A 14,593-nucleotide genomic window follows, 5' to 3' on the forward strand; every position below is an offset into this window, starting at 1 on the left:
TTGAGGCTATAATAAACTCTTAGCGCGGAACTGATACTGTATAAATAATTAAATCTTGAATCAGATTTTTTAATATGAGATGCAAGTCGCTTTTTACCAGTAGATTACTAGAAACTGGTATTAAAATCCATGGATAAGAAATAAAAACATTGTAATTCTGTCAGAGACAGCAAAGGACTTGGAAGAGCAGTTGAACAGAATGGACAGTGTCTTGAAAGGAGGATATAAGATGAACATCAACAAAAGCAAAGCGAAGATAATGGAATGTAGTCGAATTAAGTTGGGTGATGCTGAGGGAATTAGATTAGAAAATGAGACACTTAAAGTAGTAAAGGAGTTTTGCTATTTGGGGAGCAAAATAACTGATGATGGTCGAAGTAGAGAGGATATAAAATGTAGACTGGCAATGGCAAGGAAAGCGTTTCTGAAGAAGAGAAATTTGTTAACATCGAGTATAGATTTAAGTGTCAGGAAGTCGTTTCTTTAAGTATTCGTATGGAGTGTAGCCATGTATGGAAGTGAAAGATGGACGATAAGTAGTTTAGACAAGAGGAGAATAGAAGCTTTCAAAATTTGGTGCTACAGAAGAATGCTGTAGATTAGATGGGTACATCATATAACTAATGAGGAGGTATTGAATAGAATTGGAGAGAAGAGGAGTTTGTGGCACAACTTGACAAGAAGTAGGGACCGCTTGGTAGGACATGTTCTGAGGCATCAAGCGATCACCAATTTAGTATTGGAGGGCAGCGTGGAGGGTAAAAATCGTACAGGGAGACCAAGAGATGAATACAGTAAGCAGATTCAGAAGGATGTAGGTTGCAGTAGGTACTGGGAGATGCAGAAGCTTGCACAGGATAGAGTAGCATGGAGAACTGCATCAAACCAGTCTCAGGACTGAAGACCATAACAACAACTAGAAACTGCACAATTACATTCCACTTTATGAATCACAACTAATTTCCATTATTCACACGTTCATAAAAAGTAAACAGACCAATGAACTGCGTCTTTGCGTAGTTACATATCGAGATAACCACAGATTTCTAATTAAGTCCTTAACCGATACCGACTAAGGCAGCTGAACCAGCTCTGATCGTACAGCCGAACCACCTCGCCTGCCGTCCAGATAAGGCGTCATCCGAAGTGCTTCCTCTGCCTTTTCGTTTAGCAGTTGTTTACTATCCTGCTGGTTATTAACACTTTTGAAATAACGGAATGACAGCCTGTTATTGAGAGACGCTTTTAAATGAAATACCAGTAAATTCGCTGTTTAGTTTTTTCTAATATTATTAACCGAAGTTGATCGTTTTGGTGCTCAACTTCCGAACGCAGCAGCCAATCGCGGAGAGGGACCGCAATTTAGGAGGTTTTTCTCAAGATACCCGTACCTGACACCACATTACGTCATCTTCCCACTGCTGCCTTCTCAACTGCTCCAAGAAAAGCTTCTTGTACCTGAATATTACAGGCCAGAAATACTACAGGCTGTGTAAACTTTCTTTTTCTGCCCTTTGTTGTTATTTCGCGCCTCAGATGAGGCGTGGCCGACAGCGGGCTACGTACGCCGCTCTTCGGCCGACAGACACAACAGACAGCCATAGAAAATAGAGAAACATATAAAGCATGGCAATACATGATGAACATTTCACAATATATTAGAAGTCGTTAGACGGAAGGCACTGTACACAAAGGGTGCCACCAGTTGAACAGACGAAGACATCCAGTTGGAGACGCGAACGTAGGAGAACACCGATGAGAATAAGGCTGTAAACCTGGTGCCATCTATTTTGAAGTAAAGTTCAGACAAGGAAGGACCGAGATCTAAATTAGTAACGGGTAAGTAGTTATTATTTTGATAAATGTAGTTAGTGAATAGTGATACTTTTAATCTTTAATTAGCTGGAAATTGTTGCCTCTTCGAAAGGAACAATCAAAGGAAATTATAGAGTAACCGCTATTATACAGTCTGGTTTAGTTTCTAGGTGGCACACACGCACACTGGCGGAGAAAAGTGAGTACACGTAGAAAGACGGCGTCGATTTTGATCCAATGACGGCATAATCCACTTGGGGGTAGTAGATGTACTGACAACGTTTTCAACGTCGTCCGCCAAGAGACAGCGTAGTGGCATAGCTACCAGAGGGCTATCTGTGTCCACTCTTTGATACGGGATGCTCAGAAGAAAAAGGTTCAGTTTGGTGCAAACGTGGCGTGTGAAGCAAACAGGCAACCGTGCCACGGAGACGCAGTCGTGCTTCCCACAGCCAACTGAGCGAGTTTGAAAAGGGGCCAAATGGTGGCCTTGCGAGTGACGGGATTGTCCTTTCGGAGAATTGCCACACAGGTTGGACGTGCTGCTTCAATTCTGCAACGATGCTAGTATCAGCGGTCACGTGATCATCCACACACACACACACACACACACGTAGACGAGTTCCCGGACGTCCACGCAGCGCAGACGTCCGCCAGAATCGTCGTATTCCAAGGGCAGACAGCACAGGTAAGAGGGTTTCTGAGCCCAGACGTGTCAACAAGAACTGCATTGAAACGGTTAATTTGCTTCAAATCGCTCTGAGCACTATGGGACTTAATTTCTGAGGTCATCAGTCCCCTAGAACTTAGAACTACCTAAACCTAACTAACCTAAGGACATCACACACATCCATGCCCGAGGCAGGATTCGAACCTGCGACCGTAGTGGTCGCGCGGATCCAGACTAAAGCGCCTAGAACCGCTCGGCCACTACCGCGCCGGCGAATGAGAGTCTCCACACCTACTACTCCAAACTGGGTTCCCCTATGTCCCATCCGGCCTACAGGAATACTGGACTGAAAAGAACCAAATTTGTTCTATAACAGCACGCCCAACTCTCAGGAGTACGGAATAAGGAGTAAGGAATGAAAAAAAAAAAAAATTCTCTGTCTCGTACCTAACTTCCAGTTCTACACAGAATCTTTCCTCGTCTTCTGTAGCACATTTCTGTCCAGATTTCTGTTCAACATATATAATGACGAACCGGCGTCACCTGCTTGCAGTGTCTGCCTAACCGTCAGCAGTCCCCTCCTTGATGTCTACTCGAGACATAATCATTTCATATGACACAGTCTGGGTGGCTATTATCCTTACATAACTATTCTCCACTGGATAAGTCAAGATGCAGATACAAGAAGGAAACATATTTAAAATCTACGTTTCACGCGCATTAAATTAAATTCACAACTACCCTGAAGCAAACAGAACACAGCATGTTGTTATCAATGGAGAGACGTCTACAGACGTTAAAGTAACCTCTGGCGTGCCACAGGGGAGTGTTATGGGACCACTGCTTTTCACAATATATATAAATGACCTAGTAGATAGTGTCGGAACTTCCATGCGGCTTTTCCCGGATGATGCTGTAGTATACAGAGAAGTTGCAGCATTAGAAAATTGTAGCGAAATGCAGGAAGATCTGCAGCAGATAGGCACTTGGTGCAGGGAGTGGCAACTGACCCTTAACATAGACAAATGTAATGTATTGCAAATACATAGAAAGAAGGATCCTTTATTGTATGATTATAAGATAGCGGAACAAACACTGGTAGCAGTTACTTCTGTAAAATATCTGGGAGTATGCGTACGGAACGATTTGAAGTGGAATGATCATATAAAATTAATTGTAGGTAAGGCGGGTGCCGGGTTGAGATTCATTGGGAGAGTCCTTACAAAATGTAGTCCATCAACAAAGGAGGTGGCTTACAAAACACTCGTTCGACCTATACTTGAGTATTGCTCATCGGTGTGGGATCCGTACCAGGTCGGGTTGACGGAGGGGATAGAGAAGATCCAAAGAAGAGCGGCACATTTCGTCACAGGGTTATTTGATAAGCGTGATAGCGTTACGGAGATGTTTAGCAAACTCGAGTGGCAGACTCTGCAAGAGAGGCGCTCTGCATCGCGGTGTAGCTTGCTCGCCAGGTTTCTAGAGGGTGCGTTTCTGGATGAGGTATCGAATATATTGCTTCCCCCTACTGATACCTCCCGAGGAGATCACGAATGTAAAATTAGAGAGATTCGAACGCGCACGGAGGCTTTCCGACAGTGGTTCTTCCCGCGAACCATACATGAGTGGAACAGAATAGGGAGGTAATGACAGTGGCACGTAAAGTGCCCTCCGCCACACACCGTTGGGTGGCTTGCCGAGTATAAATGTAGATGTAGATGTAGGAATTCTTCCAATGTTTGGATGATGAACCATTACGTCTCTGACCGTAATGTTTCCATCAACACGGCACTCCTTCACAATTGTTAGTCTCTTTCTTCTAATTCACTAAAGCCAAAGTAACGCTTTACGTTGTAGATATATGAAATAGCAAAAAGGGCGCCCACAGGAGTCAGTAATAGTTCAAGTTATTACTGCCACTGATGAAGATGGTGTCATCTTTGACAATCTTTGAAGCTACGACTTCCGCAATGGCTTCTACGGTTAGTACTGGGTATCAAATCGCATACCAAAACTGCTTTGAAACCTATGTCCACGATGTCACCTATGCTTTAATTGGAACAACTATATATTCATCTCCACTAACATATATCCGACAGTATCCGACGGTATCCAGTCGTAATGTACCGCAGCTTTACGCCTTCCGTTGTTCCTTTGTAATAACCAAGTTTCCACAAACAGTTGATTTGTTTTGCATTTGTAGAGCAGTGGCAGATGCATTTTCCTGAACTTCATTCATCTATCTCGATCCTACCATCATTCGACTTACTTTTTCGTACTGATGCTACAGACGTTCCTTCACCACCAAGATACATTGATTGGTTGGAGACGCAACCATATTCGCTTGTAACCAGTGGCAACGTAGTATTAAGTAGGAGCACTAGGCGGTCCTACCACTTCCAGGACTTTGGCTTCGGTATCCGTAATCATTTCATCCCTCTTAGCAATTTCTGTGCATACTGCCGTCAAACACATGACGAGAATGTAGTCCAAAGGCTCACTGAGACAGCATCGCGCCGATTACTCGCGGCAAAGTGGAAGTTTCGCCTAAATGCCCTCTTCGAGACACCACCCGTCCGCAGTGGTCCAGCCTAAACTAATCACGTGTCACACTCACTTCCTCTTTGCCTGAAAATGAAAATTCTTCGTCTTATCTCATCCAACGGCTACCTATTGCTTCCTCTATCCATACACTTCATAATATTCACTTAATTCTATACATTCGTTCCCACAGAAGGTGGGCTAAGACACCTCACATGCTGCTGTGCTGTCACCACATCCAAAGGCCTTCGTCATGTTACTCCCTATCTCGCTCTACTGTGTACCTGTACCACGTCCTTATTTGTTCAGGGTGAAGTCCACCAGCTCTCACTCTCAGCCAAGGAAAACAAGCAGGCCTTTCCTTTCATTTTCAAATCCCCTTCTCCAACCGCCCCTGCTACCCCCTCCTCTGACTCTCCCCCACCCTCTTCCTTACCCCCTGCCCCCCCCCCCCCCCACCCCGCCCTCACCGTCTCCACTGACATCTACAAAATGGCTGCATTGTTTAACAGTGGATTTCCCTAACGCGGAGAACATGACAACTTCCGTTCGTATAGTCTGGCACTTAGGAATTGAAATATTTCGTTCACTCGTCATACTTAATGGTGCGATATCATTTAGGCAAGTGAATGTCTAGTTCAGTTATATGATTTATTGATTTGTTGCCTGGCAGCTACAGTTGCAGTTCAATGAGTCACCACAATCAAGTATCGAACGTCTACAAAATAGCTGTGGAGTAACCAAGTGCAGAGAGTATTGTATCCTGTACACTGAAGGTCGTGTGAAACAATGTTGTTATTGAGAGCGTGAAAAAAGCAAAATAAGGCGCTACCTGCGTACAGGCGTCAACGACAATTTCTCGCTCGCTTTAGACAAGAGATCCGTATTTCTGTGTGACGCATTCAGGCTGGAATCTCACTATAGCTGTCGGGGATAGGACACTATGATGGCGAAGACTTGTTAAACAGTCAAAAATTACGCGAATACTTAGTTAAAGAGTTTATACCCTCGGATACTGCAAGTCAAAGCGTTACGTAGTCACAGAGGATGAAAACGACATAAAGTGTTCTATTTTCATAGACACGGGGGACGGGTTGAAAACAAAAAAATCCTGTCAGGAGTCTTTCGCCACCGGGACAGCTTTGAAATTTCAGCAAAAACCTGGGAAGAGCACAGTACTCTGTGTTTTCATACGTGCTATAGCTATGAATTGGGCATTATTAGTATTTGCAGTGGGGGGAAAAAATAGCTACTCGCAACTTTGCTGGGAACGACATCATTCTATTAGGTGACGGAAACTAAAGCAAGTTTGTAAAGAAGCGAAAGACAGGTGACTGCCAATTAACGTAATAGGGGAGCGAACGGCGGCACGTTCGCAGTTCAGCAGATTGGGAGCGTTTTGCGGTCGCAGAGTAGGAGAACGTTCCCGGCACGTGTCTTCGGCATTAGCCGAAGCCGCGGAGGCAGCCACTGGTTACACAACTTTGCGCTGCGCGACTCGAGATTCCGGTCTTCGTTCAGAGAGTTCTGACGGCTAAAACTGCAGGCGGGCACCGGCAGCCTGTGTTTCCCCCCCTACGGTCACAGAGCTTTCCGGAAAACGAGCCTGAAAACAGTGTGCTAAGGGTAGAGGAACTATCAAGCAGATGTCTGATGTACGCGAGCACTAAGCAATCGTGAACAGAAATTATGGAGATGTAAACCGAAAGTACCACAAGCGAAGGCCAACATTTTGTGTTCCGCCACTGGGAGAGCATGTAAGGGTACCGGAAATATAATTCTACGTTTCTCAGATTCCAGATCCCGAGATGGTGATAAAATTATTAGTGGTTTGCCAAATTTGTATTACGTTAATATCAGAACAGTTATTACGGAAATACGTCTTTAAATACCATGCAAATACAAACGTGGTACAGTGCCTAACGTACTGAAATCACGTTTAGGACGAGCGTAGTTCAATTCTCTGTCTGATTATCCGAATTTAGTTTCTTCGCAGATTGTCTGCATCATTTAACACGAGTACGGCGGTGCCTGACTAAAGGCCGATTTCACACGTCACCTAGTCCGTTTCCAGTTTTCGCTCTGTCACTAATGGATCCAATCACGACAGGACGTTAAATAATGACCTAATCATTATCCATTTCATAGTCACTGCGTTTAGAATGTGTAGATTCTTATGAACACCTGCTATGGTACAAGATGTCATCCGAGGGGTTACCACGACATATTCCGAAGGATTACGTGTAGCATATAAATGATGTATTGGATAAAATAAGGATATAAGTAAGGTTTTATTTGACTTACGATATTGGCGATATTGTCGTTTCAGGTTTATTGTAATATTTTTACTCACTGGTTGGAATGTATGGTGTTAGCAATCCGTAGCCACCGTTTCATGGAATCTTTCACAGATTAGTGACGAACGATTTTCTGGAACTTTGCGAGATTCGGTGAAACGATGAACGTCGTTTTCCCAACAAGAGGTCTTTTGTCGTCGTCGTAGGGACATTAAGAAGTGGTTTGCTGAGACAAGTACTTATGTCTAGACCCTTTCCAGCTTTGTGAATATCGCGCAGCACAATGCAAGGTTGACACTGTCATAAAGCTTCTAAGGTACACGAAATACAACTATACTATTCACTATAGCTGCCTTCGAACACTTTTCCCGGAGGAATATGTAGGACTCTGTATCCGTATTATGTGCACAGAACTGTTGTCACAGGACAAAGAAATGACGTTTCCGATGGCGTCGTAAACTGAGCAGAAGGTAGCCCGACTCGCTACACTTGGAATTATTTCTGGAATTCGCGCAGACCGTGTCACAGAGTGAAGCATGCCGGCCGAGAGGGGAACTGTCCCGTCAAGTCAGTAACCGCCTGCCTTATTGACAGAACCGGGAGAAAAACACGTGATGGATTTGGCGTCCCGCCAACATTTACCCGTTACTTTTCGCATTTGTAGCGCGGCTGCTGGCGGGCGGTGCTCTAGATACGAGAAACACTCCTCTATCGTTGAAGGTCAAGGTACGGAATCAACACGTGAACGTATACATCTGTGGGGCCCTTACCAGAAACGACATTTTTTCCGCGCAAGGAGCCCTCCGTTGTGACGTGGACGAATGTTGCCACAGCCCACCAGATGATGCTAATATGCTATCGTTAATACGTAAAAAACTGTTGATCATTAAATTTTTCGTACTGTAATAGGGGATGAAGCATCTGCTAAAGCGGTTTTTTCCCTTCGTGAAAGAGCTTTAGCACCAAATTATCATGGTAAACTCAAGTAAATAACTAGATTTCGGGATTCGACACTTAGGATTTCAATTATATGTGTGTTACAGAGTAACAATTTTTTATGTCGTCTCCGCTCAGTGGAGAAACAAATTCTTCCGCAAATCGCATTTGTACTGCAGTGGAAGCATCCACTGAATTCACACTCTGGAAACGCTGAGAAGATCACAACCTCAGCCCTTAAAATTTTGGATAGTTGTTCCTTTTATGGAGCTCATTAGACGCTATTTCTGGCCTAGAAGTATTATTGGAATGCTGTAGAACAGCAGCTAAATTCGTCGATAAAACGCTTGTGGCTAAGTGTACGTTGAACGGTATGTCCTAAAGAGGTCGGAAACTCTCACTGCTGAAGGAAAACGACTGCCGAGGTTACAGCGAGCACTAGCCCGTGGGTGATTGGCAACAATATCCGAAGTATTGGTTTTGTCGCACGTGCGGCTAAAAAGTGGTCTAGAAAGTTACCGTAGCGACGTAATCTGGAAGAGGAAATGTTGTCATGCGAGACGAAAGTGTGTACCCGACGAGAATCGGTGCGGTGAGCAGGCGTGTATTCGTATTGCACTAACACACAGAGTTGCAGGTATGCCATCGACTCTGAGGGCAAGTGTACCGCAAGAGCAACAACAGCACGCTGTTTAGCAGAATAACTGCAGCTTCGTAAGAAACTCGAAGTGTGAGCTCCATCTGCATGCCAAATCGCGCAATGATAATTTATAGAGTGTGGACTCGTACTTAGGAAGGCAGCGCTGAGATTCTTCGCTTCAAAATTTCCGTAGTTTTGGTTCAAATGGCTCTGAGCAATATGGGACTTAACATCTGAGGTCATCAGTCCGCTAGACTTGGAACTACTTAAACCTAAGGAGATCACACACATGCGTGCCCAAGGCAGGATTCGAACGGGCGACCGCAGCAGCAGCAGCGCGGCTCCGGACTGAAGCGCCTAGAACCGCTCGGCCACAGCTGCCGGCTGCGTAATTTTGCTAAACCACTTTCAGATTAATTCTCGGTTGGGATTACAGCTGAAACGTTGCCCAGGACTAATGCTACATCGTTAATGATCACGACTTCGACGCAGCGTTGGAGCTCTAATTGCCCTGCTCCCGTAGAGCAACAGAAGGCAGAGAAGAAGAGAAGATATTAAGAACGCGAAGATAAACAGCGGGTAGGAACACTTGTTGCTGGGACCTATGTTCGGGAAAAATTGTCGTTGTACTGCGCGTAACTTCGACGAACCTTGACAGTACAATTATGATCACGCAGGTGAAGGGATTTATATGTGTTATATTCTCGGTGCTACTTTAAGGAATTACTTCTCTGTATAATTTAAAAAAAAATCCCCTTGGCGATTAATGGTGGTGTATTTCAACAGGTACACTTTGTAACCCTAAGTCGCTCTTAAGTAGTAGACATGCAACAAGTTGGTGAGAAAACGGTGCCTCGTTTTTTAGGTTTCCAATAGATAAGCACAACTGGTTTGGGAAATCTGAGAAGTAAAGGTTACTTCTGGGTTCAAAAATGGTTCAAATGGCTCTGAGCACTATGGGACTTAACATGTGAGGTCATGAGTCCCCTAGAACTTGGAACTACTTAAACCTAACCAACCTAAGGACATCACACACATCGATGCCCGAGGCAGGATTCGAACCTGCGACCGTAGCAGTCGCGCGGTTCCAGACTGAAGCGCCTAGAACCGCTCGGCCACACCGCCCGGGCTTACTGCTGGGATTGGACCACTTGTCGCTTCTGGAAATGACGTAACACCGCGAAGGATCATGAATTTTGTGATCGATGGTAAATGGTAAGGGAAGTTAAGTGCAATTTAAAGTGGATAAGAAGGTCAAAAATAGACGCAGCACAGGTACAGAGCAGCGTACTGGCGCGTATCGTTGAAGAAACCGTTGTGGTGTTTGCGTCAAGTCATATAGGGATGTAAAAAAAGAAAATCTGGAAAATCGGTCTGGAAAATGGAACTCTTGTCCGTAATAGAGCTCATTATATGAGGTGTCTCCCAGGGTGATGCGAAGAGATTAACTTTACGTCGATATCGAGGTCGTGCGTAGGGAGAACTACTAGCTCATTTGTACAAGTACGCCGTGTGTGAAATCTTACGGGAGTCAACTGCTAAGGTCATCTGTCGCTAAGCTTACACACTACTTAACCTGCGTTATCGTAAGGACACACACAGCCATGCCCGAGGGAGGAATCGAACCTCCGCCGGGACCAGCCGCAGAGTCTATGACTGCAGCGCGTCAGACCGCTCGGTTAATACCGCGCGGTGACTTTGCGAGGAACCTATTCCGATGGGCGTCTGCGCTGACAGAAGGACACTGTCGACAATATTGAGCTAGGACTGGGGTTCCGTACTGGAGTTGCCGCCAGCTCTCGTTCGGCGAGAGTGGACGTAATCTGTCTGCGGACGGTCGAGTAGAAGCGTCACTGAGAACACAACGAGTGTTGTTGGACCACGCGTACGATTCCTCCGTTCGACACTGGAGACTCGGGCTGCAGCACTTGTGGTACTGTGAGGGACGGTGCGGCTAAGCTACGCGGGGAGCAAAGTGGCGGACTCACCCTTCTTGGAGCGCCTGCGCGCCGCTCGGCCCTCGCGGCCGGCGGCATCGGCCGCAGAGGCGGCCAGCAGCAGCAGCAGCGCCAGCAGCAGCATCGGCGCGAGCGTCGGCGTGGTCCAGTCCATGGCGCTGGGGTGGAGGAGGAGTGCGGGAGCGGTGCGGGTCCGTTCGGTGCGCGCTGCCGCCGGCGACTGAGTGGCGAGCGGCCGTCCCGTGGCGCCTTAGCGCGCGCCGTTCACCTGGCTAGCCTATATTTTCACTTCCCACTGCCGCGCCTCGCCCGCTCTCCGCTCGCCGCGCCGCGCCGCTCTATCACACGTATTAGAAAATGCGCGCGCGCGCGGGGGACCCCCCCCCCCCCCCCTCTCCCCCAGACCACTCTGCTGCTCTGTCGGCGGCGGCCCCCACCCCCACCTCCACCCCCACCCGCTGCTGCCGCGGCGGCGGCGGCGCCACGGGTACGGCGGGCGTCGCGCGTGCCGGTCGCGCGCCCCGGCGTGCAGCTCTGTCTGCAGGTGAAGGGCGGCCTTGCGGCCGGCCAAGGCTGGCCGGCGCTCCGGCCGAACCACCCCCAGCCGCCGCCTGCCGCCTGCCGCGCTGGCCGCAGCCCGCGCCACTCCGTCACCGTCAGCTCAGCCGCGGACACACGCACACGCGACAATTGTCCACTTGTGCGTGGAAAGGTACAGCGGTGCATAATGTCGACGGAAAAATCATAAAGCCTCGCCGACAGTCTTTTCACTGGACTGACACCGGAGAGCTGCACAACAATCGGTTGACAGCAGGTGGCGGCCGCACGGACTCCATTCATCAGACCGCGTCACACGTAGTCGGTTCACTAGGGTCCGGGACTGAATTTCTGTACGGGGAACTGGTAGCGCCGTTAGGTAACAAATGCGGAACTGTGCAGATAAAAGCACCACTGCCCGCTGCGATCTCCAATACCACCTGATGGCGGGACAAATTGCTGACGTGGTAATGAAAGTAGACTCAAAAGGTTCTAACGGTGTTGCTGTTCTGAGAAATGGTTGTTGTTGTTTTCAGTCCAGATGCTGGTTTGATGCAGCTCTCCATGCTACTCTATCCTGTGCAAGCTTCTTCATCTCCCAGTACCTACTGCAACCTACATCCTTCTGAATCTGCTTAATGTATTGATCTCTTGGTCTTCCTCTACGATTTTTACCCTCCACGCTGCCCTCCAGTACTAAATTGGTGATCCCTTGATGCCTCAGAACATGTCCTACAAACCGATCCCTTCTTCTGGTCAAATTGTGCCACAAACTCCTCTTCTCCCCAATTCAATTCAGTACTTCCTCATTAGGTATGTCATCTACCCATCTAATCTTCAGCATTCTTCTGTAGCACCACATTTCAAAAGCTTCTATTCTCTTCTTGTCTAAACTACACTGCTGCCCACCGTAAATGCAACACCAAGAAAGACAAGAGGTAGCACAACAAAATTTATTTTGTAGATAACATGTTGACCAAGTATCAAATGATTACGTTTACAGACGTCTGTGACATGTGGTTCCTGCCAGAATCAGTAGCCAGAGTAGCCGCCATTGTTGGAGATCACCGCTGCCACACGTCTGGGCATTGAGTCAAAGAGACGTTGGATGTGTTCCTGGGGTACAGCAGCCCAAGCAGCTTCCACACGTTGCCAAAGATCATCTGGTGTGGCAGCTGGGGATGTAATGTGGGTCACTCGTTGAGCAACGATGGACCACATGTTTTCTATCGGCGAAAGAGCCGGAGAGCGAGCCGGCCAGGGAAGCAATTCAATCTGGTTATTGACGAAGAACCTTTGGACAGTGCGTGCCACGTGTGGTCGCGCATTATCCTGTTGAAATGTGGCTGTGCCCGAGCCCTGAAGGTAAGGAGGGACAACTGGCTCCAGCACCTCGGATATGTAGCGCCGGCTATTTAAAGTACCGGCAATGCGTACTAGAGGCGTGCGAGAGTAATATCCAATACCGCCCCATACCATAATACCCGGTGCAAGACCAGTGTGGCGGTGCATAATGCAGCTGTCCGGCATCCTCTCTCCACGGTGTCTCCACACTCGAATCCGACCATCGTGGTGCTGCAGACAGAAGCGTGCCCCGTCAGTAAAGACAACGTCATTCCATTCTGCCGTCCACATCCGTCTGTCATCACACCATTGGCGACGGAGACGTCTGTGGTTCTGCGTCAATGGTAGACGAAGCAATGGACGTCTTGCGGACAGACCACTCTGCTGTAAACGGCGTCGAATGGTACGCGCAGACACTGGATGATGCGTTACAGACGCAATGTGCTGTGCTACGGTTCGGGATGTCACTGAGCGATCCGTCACTGCCATGCGCACAATTTGCCTATCAGCACGTGCAGTGGTGCACCGAGGTGAATGCGATCGACCACGTCGGTCCGTCGTACCCTCCTGCATCCAACGGTCACATATCCGCATTACAGTTGTTTGGTTTCGTCCAACACGACTAGCGATTTCTCTGTATGATAATCCACAATCTCGGTAAGCCACTATCCTTCCTCTGTCGAACTCGGATACTTGATCAAACGATGTTCGCTGTTGTCTACGAGGCATAACTGATCGTCTTGTGAAACAACCACAAGGTAAACACACGTGCCGAACGTACACTCGTCGAAATCGCCAAGCCTTAAATGGCGCTATGAGGTGGCGCCACAGGCGCGCGTGATGTGCGTCTGCGCTGAAATTCTAATTAGTTGCATATCTCATGGTGTGAATTTCATTTGATTCGGATGGTTCCTTCAGGGTGTTGCATTTACGGTGGCCAGCAGTGTATTTATCGCCCACGTTTCAGTTCCATACGTGGCTACACTCCATACAAATACTTTCAGAAACGACTTCCTGACACTTAAATCTATACTCGATGTTAACAAATTTCTCTTCTTCAGCAAGTCTTTCCTTGCCATTGCCAGCCTACATTTTATATCCTATCTACTTCGACCATCATCAGTTATTTCACTCCCTAAATAGCAAAACTCCTTTACTACTTTAAGTGTCTCATTTCCTAATCTAATTCCCTCAGCATCACCCGATTTAATTTGACTACATTCCATTATCCTCGTTTTGCTTTTGCTGACGTTCATCTTATATCCTCCTTTCAAGACACTATCCATTCCATTCAACTGCTCTTCCAAGTCCTTTGCTGTCTCTGACAGAATTACAATGTCATCGGCGAACCTCACAGTTTTTATTTCTTCTCCATGGATTTTAATAGCGACTCCGATTTTTTCTTGTTTCCTTTATTGTTTGCTCAATATACAGATTGAATAGCATCGGGGAGAGGCTACAACCCTGTCTCACTCCCTTACCAACCACTGCGTCCCTTTCGTGTCCCTCGACTCTTATAACTGCCATCTGGTTTCTGTTACTGAGAAATAGCTGTTAAGAATTTTTTTTCAGAAATAGCTGTTAAGAAAAAAATTCGTTGTCTTCCGCCGTTTCCGAGTTCATTAGCGCACAGGTTAGCTAGTCAGGCCGTTGCGCGTGCATATTCGAGCTGTCCGCTAAGGACGGTTTCGCCAAAGATGTTCCTCGTTTCCCGGGCGCGGGAAGCGAGAACGCTATCGCACGACCACGAGCTGCGGACTGGAGTACACAAGTTGTCCGGTACTGTTACCAGCATCTGAAGTTCAAACTGAAAAAGATATTTTTAAAATTTTTTCCGGATGTTCTGTTGGATTGG

General features: G+C 47.1%; 1 protein-coding gene across 1 annotated transcript in view; it reads right to left on the minus strand.

Annotated features, from left to right (window-relative positions):
- Positions 1-11,126, minus strand: part of LOC126474078 (uncharacterized) — a 212,214-nt gene extending 201,088 nt beyond the window's left edge. The window contains exon 1 of the mRNA XM_050101486.1: positions 10,888-11,126. Coding sequence (XP_049957443.1) covers positions 10,888-11,011 — 124 coding nt within the window. The 5' untranslated portion in view covers positions 11,012-11,126. The remainder of the gene's footprint in view (positions 1-10,887) is intronic.
- Positions 11,127-14,593: the final 3,467 nt, after the last annotated feature.

The sequence above is a fragment of the Schistocerca serialis genome, chromosome 4 (assembly GCF_023864345.2).
Source record: "Schistocerca serialis cubense isolate TAMUIC-IGC-003099 chromosome 4, iqSchSeri2.2, whole genome shotgun sequence".
Taxonomy (NCBI): Eukaryota; Metazoa; Arthropoda; class Insecta; order Orthoptera; family Acrididae; genus Schistocerca; species Schistocerca serialis.